The 20,784-nt window shown below is 46.0% G+C and overlaps 3 protein-coding genes across 5 annotated transcripts in view; all 3 read right to left on the reverse strand.

Annotated features, from left to right (window-relative positions):
• Nucleotides 1–20,784, reverse strand: part of CD300LF (CD300 molecule like family member f) — a 104,337-nt gene that overhangs the window by 18,696 nt on the left and 64,857 nt on the right. The window contains exon 1 of one of the 2 annotated variants that reach the window (XM_080993961.1): nucleotides 717–1,298. The exons of the other annotated variant lie outside the window; for it this stretch is intronic. Within the exon in view, the coding sequence (XP_080850087.1) occupies nucleotides 717–765 (49 nt within the window). The 5' untranslated portion in view covers nucleotides 766–1,298. Of the gene's footprint in view, nucleotides 1–716; nucleotides 1,299–20,784 lie in introns of those variants that run through there. 2 annotated transcript variants of the gene reach the window in all.
• On the reverse strand, nucleotides 3,462–9,688 carry LOC308470630 (CMRF35-like molecule 7). The gene is made up of 4 exons (XM_080994105.1): nucleotides 9,469–9,688; nucleotides 7,312–7,644; nucleotides 4,418–4,487; nucleotides 3,462–3,750 (listed from the first exon to the last, which is right to left on the reverse strand). The coding sequence occupies exons 1-4, from the start codon at nucleotides 9,515–9,517 to the stop codon at nucleotides 3,609–3,611; spliced, it is 594 nt and encodes a 197-aa protein (XP_080850231.1). The 5' UTR covers nucleotides 9,518–9,688; the 3' UTR covers nucleotides 3,462–3,608.
• LOC308470608 (CMRF35-like molecule 5) lies at nucleotides 11,360–19,693 on the reverse strand. Of its 2 annotated transcripts, none has more exons than XM_080994069.1 (4): nucleotides 19,454–19,693; nucleotides 17,517–17,840; nucleotides 15,106–15,157; nucleotides 11,360–12,584 (listed from the first exon to the last, which is right to left on the reverse strand). In XM_080994069.1, the coding sequence occupies exons 1-4, from the start codon at nucleotides 19,530–19,532 to the stop codon at nucleotides 12,482–12,484; spliced, it is 558 nt and encodes a 185-aa protein (XP_080850195.1). In that variant the 5' UTR covers nucleotides 19,533–19,693; the 3' UTR covers nucleotides 11,360–12,481. The 2 variants fall into 2 exon arrangements, with proteins under 2 accessions (XP_080850195.1, XP_080850194.1); XM_080994068.1 differs by lacking the exon at nucleotides 19,454–19,693 and adding an exon at nucleotides 18,556–18,977.

A 20,784-nucleotide genomic window follows, 5' to 3' on the forward strand; every position in this document is an offset into this window, starting at 1 on the left:
ACTAGTATCATGGAAAAATATCAAATTACACACACCCCATGTCGCTTGTTGATTCATAGGTTACTGCATCCATACAGACCACATTCCCAGCACCAAGAGCCGCTTTTTCAGCTTCAAAGACCCTGCCACTGAATTCTAACTCTCTTTTGAAGCATGGTCAGATCTGGGAGGGATGCGGGGAGGGAGTGACTCTCCAAACGGATAACATGATGGCAAACCACAGCCATATGAAATGGCCACTGACCAACCAAGGACATATACAGCAACAATCTGGGGTTGGGAAACAATGCACCAACACTGTAGCACACTTTAGGGTCAGGGGCCCATTGTGGAAGTGAGCGCTGTTCACATCTGTGCAAGCATGGGCCCTAATAAAAAGTTAATAAGGTACCAAATCCATCTCTCAACTGAGAGGTTTAAATATTGGAACAAGTCTGCTCTTAAGTCCTCATAGATTGGGCAAATCAGTAAGCAGCGGGGTAGCTCTTCAGGAACATTGAACATTATGTACACATGGGCAAACTCTCTTCCTAAGGAATCTGGGGATAACATTCTTCAACTATGGCAGCGTGCATTGACTGGAATTGCAGAGAAGCCATGCCCTCCCTTCCTCTGATCCTACCCTCTCTTGCCACACACAGCTCACATCCCTTTATGAAGTCTTTTTTTGTAATTCAGTACTTGTGCCCTCACTACCATCTTTCTCTTTTCCTTACCTGGAAGCAGCACCCAGGTGAGGAGCATCCAGTTCCTCCAGAGGCTCATGGTGCTGTTGTCTTCCCCGCTCAAGGGACCTGGAGGGAAGCCAAAGTCTCCCAGGAAGCTCACGGGGGAAAGAGGGGCACTACAATGTGTTGGAATCCAATTGCCAGAATAAGCTCCGGCTAAATGAAGCAGAGCTTCGGAAAGTGAAAGTAGGAAGGCTTCTATATTGCATGTTTGATGGGCAAGACTGTGGTTAGTGTTGTTCTGCTTTTATGTCCTGCACAAGCAGAACGGAAAGAGAAAGAGCAGCTTCAATGGGTGGCGCCAAGTGTCCATCAAGTCCATTCACCCCTCTTGGTGTGGCGTTGTGGCAGGACGGTGGAGGCTCCACTGGGGCCCTGATGGGAGAACTGGAACTGCCGTGCCCTTCCTGATGAACTTATGCCCCCACCACCTATCAGGAACTGGATCCTAGCCTGCACCCTGCTTTGGTGAATGGGGATGCAGGCTGGTTCTTGGGCTGTGCCAGGGGGCGGAGCAAACAGGGCAGGAAGGTTTCCCTCGGTTCCACCCCTTGCCCATTTAAGCAGCTCGCACCTGGGGCACTACCTGTACGTTCCTTTATTGGGGTTTCCCGCCCTCCTACCCTTGGTTTAAGCTGATGGCCATGGACTTTGCTGCGACTACTGTGGTTGCCGTCCTTTAAGGGGCCAGATAGGAATTTGCCCACCAGGTTAATTGGCCCTGACCCGGTGGTTTTGCCTTCCTCATAGCAATTGTCACAACTGGTTGGGCATTGGACCAATCCTTTGTCTTGGGTGGAGGGGAGGTTGTAGTCTCTGCCTGCTCCTCCAAACACTGAGGTATCCCGTTAAAGGGATCTGGGGTGAGTGGCCATGTTTGCCTGTCCAGGCAGGGCTAGGGCAGAAGGAACTCCCCCAAACAGCAGTCCCTTGGGGGGGGTCACCCTATTTGATGTAAGTCTTAGGAACCCCCGCCTGGATTGACCACGCATCACTTCCGGCAGGTGGGCCGGAAGTATTTCAGTTGCCCCATGCCCAAGCCAAACCTCTTTCATCTGTATTCAATAAAGTTGTGGCCTGTTTTGACCCAAAACCAGCCTTATTGGTCTCTTATTTATATGAGTTGGGGTATGGGGAACACCATGCTTGGACCTGCAAGTTCAGCATTCTGAGGGTGTCCAGTCAGATAGATGTCTCTGGAAAGTCCACAAATGAGCAGTTACACTTCTCTGAATTCTGTGCTGCAGTCCTCTGATCATATAGTGCTTACAAAATGTACATATTAGAAGGAAATGTGAAAAAAGAGAATATGTTAGTGAAAATAACGTAGAAGAATGAATTATGCTGGGAGAATTTGCTCACAAAAAAATTGTCTGAATTGCATATAAAAATGTGTTTATTCAGAGAAATTAGCCTCCATGACCAGTCTGATCAAGGCGCATCCCCTAACTGGGAGCAAGCGCAAACACACGTTGAAGGGTTATAATAATCACAACAGTTTATATGTGACAATAACTGTATTTGATATATGCATTGGGGGGTGGGGGTGGCCACAGCAATGGAAGACTAGGAAGAGGAGGTGAGCATCTAACAGTGGCAGTGAAGGGTAGGGGTCACAGCAGGTAGCACTGGGTTTTTTGCCGCTAGCAGCAGAACATCCCGCACTGGACATGAACTGTACAATTATAAACATCCCATAAGCAAATCGCAAGAACTTGCAGGCTGAATGTTTACTTGTTTATTTTACAAAAAAAAAGTCTTGTTGATTGTAAGAAAATCTAAGTGGTTTTCCAAAATATAAAACAGAACATTTAAGTTATCAATAAAACCTAGTAAAAAAGAACTTTTCCAAACTCCCTTCTTATTGTACCCAAACCTTGTTTTAAACTGCCACTTTGCCTCAGTGTCGACCCCTGTTCTCTGCCCAAACTTCTGCCATGGTTTGCAATTCCCACTTTTTAAAAAATAAGCACCCTAGTCACAGGGAATAATGTCGTGAGGGGAACTTTGAGTATCTTGAGAGAAAGCGCAGAAGGAGAAAAAGGTACTATACTGAAGTGTTGATGTCAGTTGCCAACTTTATTATTTTAAGTTTGAGGGACAGAGAAACTGAAAAGAAAATTGGTTTGCTGAGTGATGGCAATATGATATTCATGAATATGAAATCCAGCTCGCTCTTTCTTTTTTTAAGGAACTTTGTTGACATTTGCCATCCCTGCAAATGATGATAAATGTTGGGTTCAAAATAAACATATCAAGGTTAAATTCCCATGGAGACTGCAACTTCCCACAAGGAATTCTCACTTGTTACATTGGTCACAGGTAATTTGCCAGAAAACATTTCCCTCCACAGTTTCCAATAAACATTGCAATAAGTCACACTTGCCTATGAAAAGTAGCTCTCTGAATCTTGCTGCAGATGGACTATCCAAGTTACAGGTAAATTACAGTGAATGCTCGGGTTGTGAACGTGATCTGTGCAGGATGCACGTACCCGCAACCCACAGCTGCACGACTGTGCACGCGCGGGTTGTGATTCAGCGCTTCTGCGCATGCGCGACCACCAAAACCCGGAAGTAACCCATTCTGGTACTTCTGGGTTTCAGCGGTCCATAACCTGAAACAACACAACCTGAAGCATCTGTAACCCGAGGTATGACTGTACTGGGATTGCAAATCCAGTAGATTGGCCACATCTTTTAAAACATTGTTAAAAGGAAAGCATCTAAACAATCTGTGGCATACCTTTTATTGTACTTTTGGGGGGAAGATGAAGCCGGTTGTTACACAAATAGTTTAATGTCAACTAGAGTTACAAAAGAGTGTTAGCTAAAACACAATATATTATGTAAAGAAACTTAACAACAGTTACATTGGTCGCTATGGGATTGCTGTCCAGCATTTTCTTGCCACATGGCAGCTGAAGATCTCTTCTGATTGTCTTCTATGCATCCAGATAATTGCAATGCCCAGACCCAGGAGGATAAGGGTTTTCAAGGTGAAAAGCACATAAATCAGGTGCCTGCATCAAAGAAACAGAATTATTATTATTATTATTATTATTATTATTATTATTATACCCTGTCCATCTGATGGGGAAAGTTCTGGTGCTCATCACTTGAATGTCCGAGCCATGATGCCTGTGCCAGCCAATGAGATGGGTTGCCAGGTGTTACTGCTGGCAGACACAGCATGCCAATAGCAGACAGCAGGCCTTGCTGGCCTTACCTTTGGTAATGGCACCATACAGAGTCTGCCAGCCAATGCACTTAGCACTCCATCTCACAGCTCACTTTTCCATTTGGCAATGAATTTTTAAAGAGATCCTGGACTCAGCTATACAGCTGCAAATAAAACGTTTTAATGTGTTGTAATTTGCCATATACAAATGTGACACTAGATGGCGAGAGTAAGCTATGCAAAATTCAATTTATTTTTCAAAATGTTGTTGTTGTTTTTAAAAAGCATTTTCACAGCGTTTTTTAATATGTATGTAGATTAAACCCTTGTTCCCATTGCATTTGACATCTCAACCACGGGAGGTTAGTTTCAGAGATATCGCTCGCCCGGAGGTGGGTTGTACTTGCAGGGCAAAGGGGAGAAAGAGAGACCTTAAAAGCTTTTAGAGGTTGCTGAGCCCACAGATCAATGATCTCACGTGTTTACACAGAGGGAATCTCAAGACTTACGCGTTGTCAGTAGTGTTTAGGGAGGGATCAAGGTCTGTCTGGCTGCTAACTGCTGTTGTTTCTTCTGGATCTGAGGAGGGGAGTAGAGAGGGTGAGAAATGGACAGTATCAGCAGCAGTTGTGGAAGAGACACTGAAGAGACTGAGAACTACAGAAAATGTGAAGAGAGAACTGGCAAATAAGTTCATGCTCCCAAATGCACGAGGGCAGCTTCAGTAAACAAGCTGTGATCTGTTTTTAAGAAATTTGCCACAGAAGTTTATGCAGCCCACGACAGGGCATTGGCTAGGCCCATCTGGATCCACCCAGACCTGATGGTCCTGAGCACACTCAGCTCTCCTGCAGCTCTCCAAACCGCCCCACAACACCTAGGAACATGGGAGAGGTGGTGGAAGCAGTATCCGATGTCTGTCTCTGGAGTCATTCCTGCGACCAGCATCCCTGTGGGCTTGTTCTGTGGTGTTTGGAACGGTATGTTTGTGTTTTTTGGCTGCTCATGGCCTCAGCTCTGCTTCTGGTGATATGTATCTTGTACTGGAAGAAGCAAAGATCACCAGTGTCAAAGCAATGATTCTTCAACATAAGCTTTGTTGCACTGGTCATGTTGTGTGGATGCCTGATGATCATCTTCCAAAGCAACTTTTCTATTCTGAACTTAAAAATAGAAAACTTAATGCTGGTGGTCAACAAAAGAGGTTTAAAGACTCTCTCAAGGCAAATCTTAAAAAATGTAGTACAGTGGTGCCCCGCAAGACGAATGCCTCGCAAGATGAAAAACTCGCTAGATGAAAGAGTTTTCCGTTTTTTGAGTCGTTCCGCAAGACGAATTTCCCTATGGGCTTGCTTCGCAAGACGAAATGTCTTGCGAGTTCTTGCGAGTTTGTTTCCTTTTTCTTAAAGCCGCTAAGCCGTTAATAGCCGCTAAGCCGTTAATAGCCGCTAAGCCGCTAATAGCCGCTAAGCCGCTAATAGCCGTGCTTCGCAAGACGAAAAAACCGCAAGACGAAGAGACTCGCGGAACGGATTAGTTTCGTCTTGCGAGGCACCACTGTATAAACACCGACAACTGGGAAACACTGGCCTGCGAGCGCTCCAGTTGGAGAACAGCCTTTACCAAAGGTGTCATAGGCTTTGAAGATGCTCAAACTCAGGACAAAAGGGAGAAATGTGCTAAGAGGAAACCCTCACCGTGATCAACTCCTGCCCAGAAACCTTTGTCCCCACTGTGGAAGGACGTGTGGATCTAGAATTGGCCTCCACAGTCACTTACGGACTCACTGTTAAAACCGTGTTTTTGGAAGACAATCTTACTCAGCTACAAGTGATCGCCAAAGAAGAAGAATTTGGGGTGCTTGTGGGGTGTGCAATGCGGGTGTGCTGCGAGGCACGGGGTGTTCTGGGTATGTTCAACCCACACTTGTTGTAAAGAAAGTACACAGCTGAACCAATGTTGTTGAACAAAAACAAGAAGGTGAGAACATATGTGTGAGAGGGTAGTGATGAAGCACACCTCAGGAGAAACAAAATGTCTGCTGCAGTGCGACAGAGATTTTATGAGGTTTGTTGGGATCACACAGTTTAGTTCGGTTTTGTCTTTTAAATATATTTGGTTTGGACTTTCCAGTTGCCTCAATCCATGGCAAGCAGGGCCAGTCCAGGGTGTCTTGCCACTTGAGACAAAAAGCCTCATTGCCTCCCCCCCTCCAACCACCACTCTTTCCAGATCTGGGCCCCTGCCATGATGCCTCAGCTGCACCCCTATCCCGGGTGTGGTGAGGATGCTGTGGCAGCAATGTGAGCATAGCATGGGCAGGGAGGGTGCAATAGTAGAGGAGGCAGTGAGTTCCTCAGGCCTGGATCTGGCGCCTGAGGTGATGGCCTCACCTCAGGCTGGCCCTGTACAAAACCCCATAGTTGGGTTCAGAGGCACCTTAGAACAAACCAGTGACATGAAACAACTTCTTGGGCAGGTAATTCAAGTGGGAGATCTGTTTCCCTACCTCCAAGCACCTCCTCCCAAGTCGACACTTTTACTTGGGATGGGAGAAATCCAAAACCTGCCATGGGTTTCCTCATGTGCTAATATGGGGCTACTGCAAAGTCAACCTGAGGATCTGCTGCATTGCAGGTATGTCCTTTGGGATTTTGAACTCTATCCCAGTCCATTCAGGCAACCGTGCTGGCAGGGGAATCTGTAGCAGGAGACAACTCTGCAAACATAGGTTTCCCTAATGTCAATTTTACATCTGCATCATGAAGCCACGAAAAGCAAGCCTTGTTTCATTGACTATTATTTACCTGCTTAACGGGCAATATTTCCTTTTGGAAAGAGAAAAAATATCAAAATATTCACTTCCTATCTATTTTTTTAAAGTATAGAAGTAGCCCCTCTCCTTATCTTTGCAAGTCTTTGTATACTTACCTGGGAGTAAGCCCCGTTTGGGTTAATGTGTATAAGGTAAAGGTAAAGGGACCCCTGACCATTAGGTCCAGTCGTGGCCGACTCTGGGGTTGCGGCGCTCATCTCGCTTTATTGGCCAAGGGAGCCGGTGTACAGCTTCCGGGTCATGTGGCGAGCATGACTAAGCCGCTTCTGGCGAACCAGAGCAGTGCACAGAAACACCGTTTACCTTCCCGCCAGAGCGGTACCTATTGATCTACTTGCACTTTGAGGTGCTTTTGAACTGCTAGGTTGGCAGGAGCAGGGACCGAGCAACGGGAGCTCACCCCGTCACAGGGATTCGAACCGCCGACCTTCTGATCGGCAAGTCCTAGGCTCTGTGGTTTAACCCACAGTGTCACCCACTCACGCTTATTCCCTCTCTGATGTTTTCTTCCCCTTTTAGCTGTATTTGGCTTTCGATTTCCCTCTAGAGCTTGGAAACAGGACTCACCTGGGAGAACAGTAATATGTATACGGAATCCAGGATCATAGCCTCTTTTCTTTATGCCACACCAGTAAATCCCAGCATCTTGTTGTGTGAGGCTCTCCATTCTGACTGTGAATTCCAAATCAGTATGATTGTCCTTGATAGACATTCTGCCAGCTTTCACTTCTTCCTCAGATCCTGTAGTCTGAACAACTACACTACACCTGTTCCATGAGCTTCCTTTGCACCAATATTTTTTATATGTCTGATACCAATATTCATATCTGCACATCACAGAAAGCGACTTGCCTAGAAATCCACCCAGTACTTCAGGACCAATCAGAACAGACATGCAACCTGGAAAACAGAATGAACCTGGAATGAGGCACCACCTCTCCAACTAGTATCCCTCTCGTATAGCAGAAAAATATAAAATTACACATCCCTGTGTCCGGATGAGAACTATGGCCTTGGCACTGAGGATGCATGGAAGAAAAGAGACAGTGTTAATAATGTTGTTGCTCAGATGGAACAGGTTGTGTTCAACCAGTTCTCCATGGGGTTGCACACCCTCTGAAGGATAATTTTGGGAGTATTCCCTTGAATCCATTCCTGTCATTGGAAGCCAGGACTGCCATCAGCAGGCACCCAGGACGTTCATTGAAAAAGCTTTTTAATTATTATTAAAGTACAGGCAACCACTGATTTTTGCGTTCCAGGTAATCGTGCACGATGGTAGGGCATTCATCAGCTTGCTCCATCCTGTTCCACTACCCATACCACCCCATTTCCAGCCACTTCTGTGTAGCTGCGATTTGGGTCCAATTTGGGCGCAATTGTTGCGCGTAAATTGCTTATTGCCTGTATACCATACAGCCATAAAGAAAATTAGAAAGTGTTATGTACTGAGTTGAATAGGATCCAAAAGGCAGCAGTCTGATTGGTCCTAGAACAATAGGATTCAGAATGCATCAGTCTGATTGGTCCTAGAATAATAGGATTCAGAATGCAGCAGTCTGATTGGTCCACAGGAGCCACCCAATCCAGCACCAGTTGGAAGTGAATCCACAACCTGACTGGCCTAAAGGAGAATCCCGGAATTAGCCAATCATGTGGGGCCCATTATGTAAATAATGTATATAAATCAGACATTCTGGGGGAACTTCCATTCCTCCTTACCACTATGAGCTGAATAAAGAGCATGAAATCCACTCTCGACTCTAAGTATATTTCAGAAAGCATAACGTGGAGGCAACAGCTAAGGCATAGTAGGCAGATACAGAGATGCTGCTGATACAGCTTAATCACTTTGGGGAAAATCCTATGGCTAGATCTGCTAGGATGTGCAGTGTAGGATTCAATGGAATCCAGTCCTGGCACAGTCACCAGCTGCCCCCTGCACCTGGCCAAGCCAAGCCAGGTGCACTTAAAGCTGGAGCGAGAGCCCTGAAAGATGGGCACGGAAGGTGAGTTTGCGCACAGCACTCTGGGGAAAGGCACTCTGGACCTCCTGCTGCAGGACTGACAGCTCTGGCAGGGATGTGGGCGGGGGGGGGGTGACTCTCCAAAGTGAGAAAAGGTGGCAAAGCACATCCGTATGAAATGGCCGCTGAACACCCAGGGACACAAACAGCAACAATCTGGGGGTGGGAAGCAAAGCACCAACACTGTCGCACACTTTAGGGTGTGTGTGTGGGGGGGTGCCCATAGGAGAGGTGAAAGCTGGTCACATCTGTGCAAGCATGGACCCTAATAAAAAGTGAATACAGTGGTACCTCGGGTTAAGTACTTAATTCGTTCCGGAGGTCCGTACTTAACCTGAAACTGTTCTTAACCTGAAGCACCACTTTAGCTAATGGGGCCTCCTGCTGCTGCCGCACCGCCAGAGCCCGATTTCTGTTCTCATCCTGAAGCAAAGTTCTTAACCTGAAGCATTATTTCTGGGTTAGCGGAGTCTGTAGCCTGAAGCGTCTGTAACCCGAGGTACCACTGTACTTCCACAAACTCTCTTCCTAAGGAATCTGGCAATAGCGTCCTTCAACTATGGCAGCGTGCCATAGACTGGAGCTGCAGGGAATCCATGCCTTCCCCTGCCTCTGATCCCACCTTTTATTGCCATACACAGCTCATGTCCCTTTATGGAGTCTTGCTTCACAATGACCACCTTTCTCTGTTCCTTACCTGGAAGCAGCCCCCAGATCAGGAGCGTCAAAGTCCTCCAGAGCCTCATGGTCCTGCTGTTTTCTCCGTTCAAGCTAGAGGGAGCTGGAGAGTAGCCAAAGTCTCCCAGGAAGCTCGCGGTGGAGGAAGAGGGACACCACAATGTGTTGGAATCCAACTGCTGGAATAATCTCTGGCTAAATGAAGCGGATCATGAAGCAGAGCTTCGAAAAGTGGAAATAGGAAGGCTTCTATGTTGTATGTTTGATGCGCAAGACTGTGGTTAGTGTAGTTCTGCTTTTATGGCATGCGCAGGAAGAATGGGAAAGGGAAGAGCAGCTTCGATGGATTGGGTCAAGTGTCCGTCAAGCTCTCTTTCCAAGAGCGGCCAATCAGGTGCCTCTGGAAAGTTCAAAAGTTAGCATGTTTCTAATAATAACAGATGCTCCGCCTGGTTAGATGGTAGTGGATCAGGAGCAGGCAGCCAGATGCCTCTCTAAAGTTCATAAGGAAGAATGGAAGTAATATTCATTGTTCAGCATCAGGTACTCAGGGATATACTGCCCCTGTATAGGGAGGTTCCATTTTTACTACAATAGTTAATAGGTATTGAGGAGGCTTATTCTACCTTAACATATCTTATCCTTTAAAAAACACACACGTTCTAGCCTGATCACCTTGAGTTGCCCTTTGAATCATAGGGGGAAGTAGGATCATGACAGTTTCTACAGAATATTACAACATGTCATAAGTCCCAGTGGAGGACTGAAAAGTCTCTGTTTCCAACTACAGTGGTACCTCGGGTTACAGACGCTTCAGGTTACAGACTCCGCTAACCCAGAAATAGTACCTCGGGTTAAGAACTTTGCTTCAGGATGAGAACAGAAATCGCGTGGCGGCGGTGTGGCGGCAGTGGGAGGCCCCATTAGCTAAAGTGGTACCTCAGGTTAAGAACAGTTTCAGGTTAAGAACGGACCTCCAGAACGAATTAAGTTCTTAACCCGAGGTACCACTGTAAAGGAAAGCTCTGTTAGCTCTTTCCACTGTTATACTGCTCTTAGAGTCTGAAAGTTCTTCCTGGTGTTTAGTCCTTTTCTGTAGGATGAAGCCATTGGTTTGAGTCCTATCCTACGGAGCAGGAGAAAACATGTTTGCTCCATCTTCCATGTGACAGCCCTTTAGATATTTGAAGATGACTATCATATCTCCTCTCAGTCTCCTCTTTTCTAGGCTAAACATAACCAGCTCCTTTAAATGCTCATTGGAAGGCTTGGTTTCCAGACTCTTGATCATTTTGGTTGCCCTCCTCTGCACCCATTCCAGCTTATCAATTTCCTTCTTAAATTGTGGCATCCAGAACTGGACACAGTACTCCAGGGGTGGATTGCGTGTGCCATTGGTCTGATCCCAGTAGGGCTTTACTTTTGTTCATGTGTCCTCATGACACCCTCACATATTCTTTCCAACTATGAGGGGGTTCTCTGAACTCCCCTCTTGTTTATCTTCTCCAGGGTTGTGATGACAGCTGAAGAAATGTACCTCCTCCTTTTTGCCAGCACAGCTGAAGACAATCCCTGCAGTGGGCTCACTGCCCAATCTGATCAAGGCACACCGCCCCACTGGGAATAAGTGCAAATGTGCATAGAAGGACTGTAATAATCACAACATTTTATATGTAGCAATAACAGTTTTCGATATATGCATTGGGGAGATGTGGCCACAGCAGTGGAATACTAGGAGGAGGAGGCATGCATCTAACAGTGGCGAGTGCTGGGTGGTGGGTGCCCAGTGGCAGTGAGAAGTTGGGGGTCGCAGAGGATGGCACTGGGTTTTTTGCCTCTAGCAGCAGAACATCACACTCTGGCCTTGAACTGGATGATTATAAACACCACATAAGCAAATCACAAGAACCTGCAGGCTGAATGTATATTTAATTTTACACACACACACACACACACACACACACACGTTTTATTGTGAGAAAACCTAAGTGGTTTTTGAAAATATAAAATAAAACATTAAAGTTATCAAGAAAACCCAGTTAAAAACAGTCTTTCTAAACTCCCTTCTCTCTGTACAGTGGTACCTCGGGTTACAGACGCTTCAGGTTACAGACTCCGCTAACCCAGAAATAGTACCTCAGGTTAAGAACTTTGCTTCAGGATGAGAACAGAAATCGTGCTCCGGCGGCGCAGCAGCAGCAGTGGGAGACCCCATTAGCTAAAGTGGTGCTTCAGGTTAAGAACAGTTTTAGGTTAAGAACGGACCTCCAGAACGAATTAAGTACGTAGCCAGAGGTACCACTGTACTCAAACCTTGTTTTAAACTGCCACTTCCCCTCAGTGTCTTCCTCTGTTCACCCTACCCAAACCTCTGCCATTCCTTATAATTGCCACTCTCTCCCTCTCAGTATGCCTCCATCCCTGCTTTGCTCAAACTTCTGCCACTGATTTAAAGCATAATTTTTCCTCTCTGTGTCTCTCCCTTCTCATTCCCTTTCCACGGCCACTGTTGTTGTGTAACCTGCCTTCATTTTGCTCTCTTCCTCCACCCTGGTTTTGTGAAAATCCAGGATTGTGATATAGTATTACATATCCTCCAGTGGGGCTGCATGATAGCATTCTTACATTTTTATTATATAGAGAGACTACTATAATATAAATGTCACCAGCACGCACACTCAAACAAACAAACAAACAAACAAACAAACAAACAAAAGTAATAGAATTTCCAAGTGAAACTGATAAAATTCAAATGATTGTCAGCAAAAGGGGCCCGGGGAATCAAGACTGTGACTGATCACTGTTTCAGAGTAGACAAAGGCACAGTGACTTTGAGGCTGGTTGGCTTCTTTGGATCCTGGTACTTGCAGATGCAGAAGTTGAGGACACAGCAGAATGACAACGGAACAAGCTGAGAAAAATGCCTTCTTGCATAGTTCATTTCCTCTTTTCTTGTTGGGTTGAGTCATTGTCCAGATAGGAAGTAGTGATAGTTCTCACAGTGGTCCTTCTGACGTCACCTCCTCAGAGGGCTATGTCTTCTTACTGCGCATCCAGATAATTGCAAGGATCATACCCAGGAAGATGGGGGCTTTCAAGGCAATTGAAACCAGGAAGCACATGTAGACCAGGTATCTGCATTGGAGAAACAGAATATTATCCTCACTGGAGTAGATCGCAATGCAATACCCCCACCATTCTCTAACAAGAAGCTTTGTGGCTCTGAAAAGCTTACACCAAGATCCCAGAAGCTACAAAGCATGGCTTACAGAGTTGGGGGCTTATTGTACGAACTCTGTCCCTTACTTTATGCCAGGGGTAGGCAACCTAAGGCCCGGGGGCCGGATGCGGCTCAATCGCCTTCTAAATCCGGCCCACGGACGGTCCAGGAATCAGCGTGTTTTTACATGAGTAGAATGTGTCCTTTTATTTAAAATGCATCTCTGGGTTATTTGTGGGGCCTGCCTGGTGTTTTTACATGAGTAGAATGTGTGTGTTTATTTAAAATGCATCTCTGGGTTATTTGTGGGGCATAGGAATTTGTTCATCCCCCCCACTGCGGCAAATATAGTCCGGCCCACCACATGGTCTGAGGGACGGTGGACCGGCCCACAGCTGAAAAAGGTTGCTGACCTCTGCTTTATGCCTTCAAGATCCACACAGAGTAAGGATTGATGATCATTAGCAATAAAAAGGTATTTGTGCAGAATGACAATTGGGGGACTGACTGCTGACTGGCCACCACTAGTCTCCCTTGACCGACAGAACCCAAATAATCTAAAGAAGCCTTCTGGAGGCTAAGAAATTCCTCCTTCCTGTCCCTCATCTCATTTTACAATTTTTATCATGGTTTCCTGAGAAACCCATTTTAACTAGTCCAAAATAGAGTGACCCTTCTCCTGGAGAAGATGCACTGGGGCTATTTCAGGGTCCTGACTACTCTGGAAAACAAAAACGAGCATGGCTTGTAGGGAAGGAAATGAGGAGAAGGGGAGGCAAGGAAGGACTAATAAATAAAGCCTAAGTAGAGCATCACTGTGGGTAGAGCATCATGAAGTAGAGTGCTATGGAAGTTTTTGTTTTTATTGAGAGTTTTCAACATAAAATACAACAACAACAAAAAAACTAATCCAAAGAAGATAAACAGGAAAGAAGCAAGAATATGCCAAAGGAATTAAAACATTAGCCGGATGATATAAACCTGTGCAGTAAGAAATAATCAAATAGGAAGATAAGAGAAAATTAGTAAACAGATTCAAATTGGATATGCAGTAACAAAAAGATACAGATTAAGTAACCGCAGAAAGGAGGGGAGGGGAGGCGAGGGAAATGTAAATTGAAATTGTAAGAATTTTGTTTGGCATCCCAAAACGTTGGTAAATTGCAAAAATGAAAAATATTTTTTTAAAAAAGCAAAGGAAGAAAAAAAGAGGAAGAGACAAGGAAGAGAAAATAAACACAAGGTCCTCTATCACATTTATATCTTAATCCTTACTCCACACACAGAAGAGTAAACCCTTCCAGCTCTCACCTGGGAGCTTCCCCCTCTTCCCCCAGCCTTACACCCTGGGAGATCCTCTCTGCTCTGCCCTTCATCTCCCATCCACCACCTTCCTGTGTTCATTAATCCAAGATAGGAGACTTCAAAAAAGCAAAGCATAAATATAGATTGAATTAACAGAGAGAAAACAAGGATTAAAGGTCATTAGAAAAGCAAGATAAGAAGAGAAATAACAGAAAAGTAAAAGAGGGTCTTCTGATTTTCTGTCTGCCTATTATGTATATAACAATTATCCAAAATATTCAAAACATGTGCTCTAAGTTCCTGGGGTATCTTAAGCTGCATGAATTAATTATCATGTCATAGTATGGAGTCCCAGGCAGTGGAGCATTTCCAGACACACAGGTTTATTTTTCAGCTAGGTGCTATTTTGCTGAAAAGGACTGAACTCTGAATTTATCAGGAAATGCAGGAAGGAATAACTTTACCTAATTAACCTGGTCTATTAGCAACATGTGAGGTATACCTGATTCAAATGAGTAGGTTGAATAAATAAGTCCATTTAGTTAATTATAAGTTGTTCACTGCACAAGAACAATTCGCCCTAATCTTAAGTTTCTCTTAGGTGTCTCCCATTTATCTGAAGAGACTCAGTAAAAACTGCATGAAGGTGGGAAAGATTTCAGATAGGAAAATGTTTTGTTTTTCTTTGGATATGTCAGCTTATTGTGTGTGTGTTACACTAATTTAACTATTTTAAGATTTACCACCTTGTACCGATTTGTTAGCAGGGGCTCCACAACCTGCATGTGCCAGTACAAAGGGTGTGTGTGTGTGTGTGTGTGTGTGTGTGTGTGTGTGTAGTAGCAGGAGATTGCAGACATTCAATTGCAGTCTTTAAATTGGAGATCTTTATTCCTGTCCGCATCTGTATTGGGTTTGCTTTTTTTATATAGAATTGTTCTTTATTGTTTTTACTGCTGATGTTTTTACTGTGAAATTGCGTTCAGATATTTTTGGGAAAGAGGTTCATAAATGGAATCTTATTCACAAATAAAGAAATTATTCTGTTCCTCCGGGAAGCAGAACACATAGACAAGTCAGAAGGGAGAGAGTGGCTCAAACCAGGACATGCTGTGAAGGAAGTTCACGCACCTGATAGAACTGATATCCTTGTGAAAGACGTCTTCTGGTCCTCTGGTAGTTTCTAATATAGAAAGAAGAAGAATGGAAGACAAAGGTGTGAAATTGGGCTGCTCCACAGTAAGTCTGTGAGTGACATAAACCTGACCTCAGCCTGAATAGATGACTCTTGCTGTCACTTAAAGATAATCAATGGATTAAGTTTCCCTCTACATTCAGTCTTTCCAGAACAATCCATTCTCCAATCTCTATCTTGCATGGCCTACAGCAGGGGTCAGCAAGGTTTACCTCACCTGGGCCAGTTCACTCCAGTGGAGATCCCTCTGTGGGCTGGATCGTGCATGCGCCTGCGATTTCTGGCATCTGCGTCTGTGCAGACGTGATTTCTGGCGCCGTGGAAGTGAGTCCCTGAGCTGCACTGTGACGGTTTAGCACAGCGCACAGGGAGTTGCTGAGGGGGCGGCTCAGTTTGGGGGCAGCTCGTGGGCTGGTTAAACGACCCCCGTGGGCTGCTTGTGACCCATGGACCTTAGGTTGCCGACCCCTGGTCTATACAGTGGTACCTCGGGTTACATACGCTTCAGGTTACATACGCTTCAGGTTACAGACTCCGCTAACCCAGAAATAGTACCTAGGGTTAAGAACTTTGCTTCAGGATGAGAACAGAAATTGTGTTCCGGCAGCACAGCGGCAGCAGGAGGCCCCATTAGCTAAAGTGGTGCTTCAGGTTAAGAACAGTTTCAGGTTAAGAATGGACCTCCGGAATGAATTAAGTTCTTAAGCTGAGGTACCACTGTACAGCTTTCATAATGAACGCTGTCTGTTATTGCAGGACAACACTGTAGACCATGGGTCGGCAAACTAAGGCCCCAGGCCGGATCTGGCCCAGTTGCCTTCTAGATCCGGCCTGCGGACGGTCCGCGAATCGCCGCGTGGTTCAGCGTGGATCTGATCGTTTGGGCTGCGCCATTTCCCCCTCCTCTCCCTCACACACACCATGGCGGCACCTCCTCCCTCCCTCCTCCTGGCTTCTCCCTGCCCTGCCTAGAGCAGAGAGGAAGGGGCGGGGCTTTGTTGGTGCCAGCAGCAGCAGCAGTGTGAGTGAGCACTCAAGCAGCCACCATTGTAAGCAGGCTGAATTTGGGGTTTGTTGCTGCCAATGGCAGAGCTTCATGCTTCAGCACCGGGGGGGGTGGAGAGCAGGCAAGGGCGGGGGGGGGGCAGCCACGATGGCACCCTACTAGGATCGCACTGCCGGGTGCGGTGAGCTTCCCCCACACTCCTTTTCCTCCGCCAGTGGTTGCTGCCACTGTAGTTTATACAGGAGTGGCCAACGCATATAGGATTTGACTGAAGCCAACATGACTCCTACTTAAGGAAGCTGTAGACAACAAACATGTGTTTGATCAGGTGAAAAACAGTATAAGGAAGGTATTAACTGGAAAGAAGAGAGCTTTAACGGGATGAAGATACAATACCGCCTGGGTCACTCATATTCTCCAGAAATTTTGAGCATGAAAGCAAACATAAAAAAGCAGAAGCTACAAAGGAAATTGGATGGCGGTATGGGAAGAGACTCTTAGTAACACTTTCATTTCCAACTTAGAAACAATCCTTTAGACTTTCATTTTTTTAAAAAGAATGAGGTAAGGAGAAACACAGAATCTTGTGACCTGCTTTGATGGTGACATTTGGCTTAATGCAATTTTAGCCAAAGCCTAATATTTCCATATGTTCTGAATTTGCATTAAAGGGTTGAGTCCCTTGGACAGCCCTAATGCTCCCATCATGCATGGGTCCCCTGTTGTTGTTGGACAATGACCCTCATCATCTCCAGCCAGGTCAAGGATTGGAGCACTGTAGTCCATCCATCTCTGGGGACTGAGAACCAAGGAAGGCTGCTGGAGAACAATCAAACCATTTGGATGTTAGGGCTGGAGAAGGCTGTCCTACAGCAATTAGTGAATAATAATAATAATAATAATAATAATTTATTATTTATACCCCACCCATCTGGCTGGGTTTCCCCAGCCACTCTGGGCAGCTTCCAACAAAATATTAAAATACAATAGTCCATCAAACATTAAAAACTTCCCTAAACAGGGCTGCCTTAAGATGTCTTCTAAAAGTCTGGTAGTTGTTTATCTCTTTGACATCTGGTGGGAGGGTGTTCCACAAGGTGGGTGCCACTACCGAGAAGGCCCTCTGCCTGGTTCCCTGTAACTTGCAGCAAGGGAACCGCCAGAAGGCCCTCTGCGCTGGACCTCAGTGTCGGGGCAGAACAATGGGAGTGGAGACGCTCCTTTAGTCCAATGGGGAAAAGCAGTCCTCTCCTTCTCTCTATTCTCTCTATTCTCGCCATCACTTCAGCTGCGATTTGGCTTCCTGGGCTAAAATCAAAGCAGGGGGACTCATTAACTTACCTGTCACATTGACTGGAACCATCAGATCCGAACCTCCCCGCACAATCACGCCACATTTGTACATGCCGGAATCACTGTTGGTCAGCTCATCAATCGTCACTGTGAATTGGTTTAATGAATGGTTGTCTCTGATGGAGACTTTGCCTTTCCTCACTGGCTCTTCTGTACCCGAAGTTTCGACAATTTTGTCACATGATGTTTTGCTCATTTCTTTGCACCAGTATTTTGGGTTTCCCTTATACCATTCATCGTATCTGCATTCCACAGACGCCAGTCCTCCCAGGATTGCGTGCATCTTGAGGACGGTCAAGTCAGAGAAACATCCTGAAGAACAAAAAGAAGCAGGCTAGGTTACAATCTTTCTTCTCCCCAGCAACTGTGTGTGTTTATGTGTGTGTATCTAAATTCCAAAGTTGGTTGGGGTGGCGAGGCCCGGTGCCGAGGCTTCATCATCACCCCCCTCCTTTTTCCTATACAGTGGTACTTCGGGTTACAGACGCTTCAGGTTACAGACTCCGCTAACCCAGAAATAGCACCTTGGGTTAAGAACTTTACCTCAGGATGAGAACAGAAATCGTGTGGTGGTGGCGCATTGGCAGCAGGAGGCCCCATTAGCTAAAGTGGTACCTCAGGTTAAGAACAGTTTCAGGTTAAGAACGGACCTCCAGAATGAATTAAGTTCTTAACCTGAGGTACCACTGTATTCCATTGTTATCTTCTCATACACCCCTAATTTTGACTTAGTCACACTTATTTGGCAGAACAATAGCCCCCCACATAGGGCCCCACAGACCATAAAGCTGCCACTATTCATTAAGATTAGTTAGGTATGGCTTAATTGTGACTGTTCAAGCTTCTCCCATCCTCTCTCCACCCACCCCATTCCCACTTCTAATATGAAAGCACCAGAATCTACAGCAGGGGTCAGCAAACGTTTTCAGCAGGGGGCTGGTCCACTGTCCCTCAGACCTTGTGGGGGGCCAGACTAAAATTTTTTTGGGGGGGATGAATGAATGTACAAGGCCTGGTGGCTGCTTACCTGTGTCTTGCAAGCAGCAGGGGCTGGCGAAAGCGGAACGATGAGCGGCGCAAAAGGGCTCCGGAGAGGGGCCGGCAGCAACCACTGGCGGAGGAAAAGGAGTGTGGGGGAAGCTCACTGCACCCGGCAGTGCAATCCTAGTGGGGTGGCATCGTGGCTGCCCCCCCCCCTGCCCTTGCCTGCTCTCCGCCCCCCGGTGCTGAAGCATGAAGCTCTGCCATTGGCAGCAACAAACCCCAAATTCAGCCTGCTTACAGTGGTGGCTGCTTGAGTGCTCACTCACACTGCTGCTGCTGCTGGCACCAACAAAGCCCCGCCCCTTCCTCTCTGCTCTAGGCAGGGCAGGGAGAAGCCAGGAGGAGGGAGGGAGGAGGTGCCGCCATGGTGTGTGTGAGGGAGAGGAGGGGGAAATGGCGCAGCCCGAACGATCAGATCCACGCTGAACCACGCGGCGATTCGCGGACCGTCCGCAGGCCGGATCTAGAAGGCAACTGGGCCAGATCCGGCCTGGGGCCTTAGTTTGCCGACCCATGGTCTACAGTGTTGTCCTGCAATAACAGACAGCGTTCATTATGAAAGCTGTACAGTGGTACCTCAGGTTAAGAACTTAATTCATTCCGGAGGTCCGTTCTTAACCTGAAACTGTTCTTAACCTGAAGCACCACTTTAGCTAATGGGGCCTCCTGCTGCCACTGTGCTGCTGGAGCACAATTTCTGTTCTCATCCTGAAGCAAAGTTCTTAACCCTAGGTACTATTTCTGGGTTAGCGGAGTCTGTAACCTGAAGCGTCTGTAACCTGAGGTACCACTGTAATTAGTTTTGGCTAGCAACTCTCATTCACAGGCAAGCTAACCTTTGATTAAATTTGGAAGTAGTAAAATGAAAACAACCATCTTACCTGGCAGGAGGAATACCAGCCCCAGCAAGGACAGCGGCTGCATTGTCTGGTCTACTAGACAGCTGCTCCCTTCCCACATCTCACTTCTCTTTGGGACACTTAAAAACAATTATCTGCAAATATTGCCTGTCATGGAGGCAAACAATTCGTGCTTCTTCTTTCTTCACATTGCTTCATCACTTCCTTTGGCTTCCTCCCATGTCTTTTCCCACATTGTTGTTTTGTACAACCAGCCTATTGTAATGACAACCAGGCGGGTAGAGATAATTCTCTGTTTCAAAACAATTTATGACAGAACATCCTAGCAATGAGAGTGAGGGGGAAGAAAAAAAGCATTGCCTCTGCCTAACTGCAATTGCCTTTTCTAGGGCTAGACTGAGCAATTTCCTTAGCCTATTTTCTAGAAACAGCCCCCAATATAACTAGACCCTTTACTGTATTCTTTGAATATGCTCCACTTCAGCACAATATTGTTCTCCTTTGTCATCTTTCTTTCTTTGACATGCACATTTTCTTTCTGTCTTTTTTAAAATCTGTTTAACTTCCTGTGAGTGCCGTTTTAAGAATTACAACAACGCTCTTGCATCATCTGCATTTATATTTATTTCTCTTCTGCTGTCTGCATTTATATTTATTTCTCTTCTGCTGTCAGTATAAATACCTTTCTGGGTGCTTCCAGGTATCTGTTCATTGTGGGATCTGTGCTCCTCATGCAGGCATAAAACATTCACACAACATTGTTGGTATATAAATGTCAACCATATTAATTCCCTGACTTTTTACATTCTTGGGGAAATCTGAGAAATTTGTTTTTGTTTTAAGCTCTGGCTTGGAAGCATCGTTCCTAACATTTTGAACTTGACATCCTCTTCTGTCTTTCCCCAGTGGGGTAGCCATTTTAGTTATTTGCAGCAAAACCAATGAAGTTGTCTTGTGACAACTTCAAAAGACTAAGGGTTGTATTCAAAGTAGTGCTAGGGAGACCATTCAATTAGTGCAATTGTTTCTGCTTGCCTGACGAAACCACCTCCCCTCTCTTCCCACTTTATGCTGGTCTGGGGGGTTCTCCTGACCCTCTGGAGCAGTTTGGGGGAGGCTGTGAGGGAGGAAAGTGTGTGTGGGGGGGAAGCCCTGTTGCACTAAAGGGCAGTGGCATAGCATGCTATACCAGCGCCCGGGCTCTTGTGGTGGGGTGGGAGGGAGGGAAACGGAGTACGCATGTGCATTCAACAGCCTAAAGGCGTCCATGTCACCCAGAGATAAGAAAAGAAGAGTTACATAGTTCACATGGAGAAGTAGTTTTCAACAGAGCCCAGCGATGGAAGCGCATC

This window comes from Podarcis pityusensis, assembly GCF_964106645.2.
Source record: "Podarcis pityusensis genome assembly, chromosome: 2".
Taxonomy (NCBI): Eukaryota; Metazoa; Chordata; class Lepidosauria; order Squamata; family Lacertidae; genus Podarcis; species Podarcis pityusensis.

Excerpts from the sequence above, each read along its gene's own strand:
- LOC308470630 (XM_080994105.1), bottom strand. The coding sequence starts at position 9,517 with ATGAGGCTCTGGAGGACTTTGACGCTCCTGATCTGGGGGCTGCTTCCA. Across the intron at positions 4,488-7,311 it reads ACATATTACTGTTCTCCCAG|ATCCAGAAGAAACAACAGCA; the intron begins GTGAGTCCTGTT and ends TCCCCTCCTCAG. Across the intron at positions 3,751-4,417 it reads CTAAACACTACTGACAACGC|GCACCTGATTTATGTGCTTT; the intron begins GTAAGTCTTGAG and ends TCTTTGATGCAG.
- LOC308470608 (XM_080994068.1), bottom strand. The coding sequence starts at position 18,763 with ATGCTTCAGCACCGGGGGGCGGAGAGCAGGCAAGGGCAGGGGGGGGGG. Across the intron at positions 15,158-17,516 it reads GGTTCCAGTCAATGTGACAG|AAACTACCAGAGGACCAGAA; the intron begins GTAAGTTAATGA and ends TTTCTATATTAG. Across the intron at positions 12,585-15,105 it reads AAGGATATCAGTTCTATCAG|ATACCTGGTCTACATGTGCT; the intron begins GTGCGTGAACTT and ends TCTCCAATGCAG.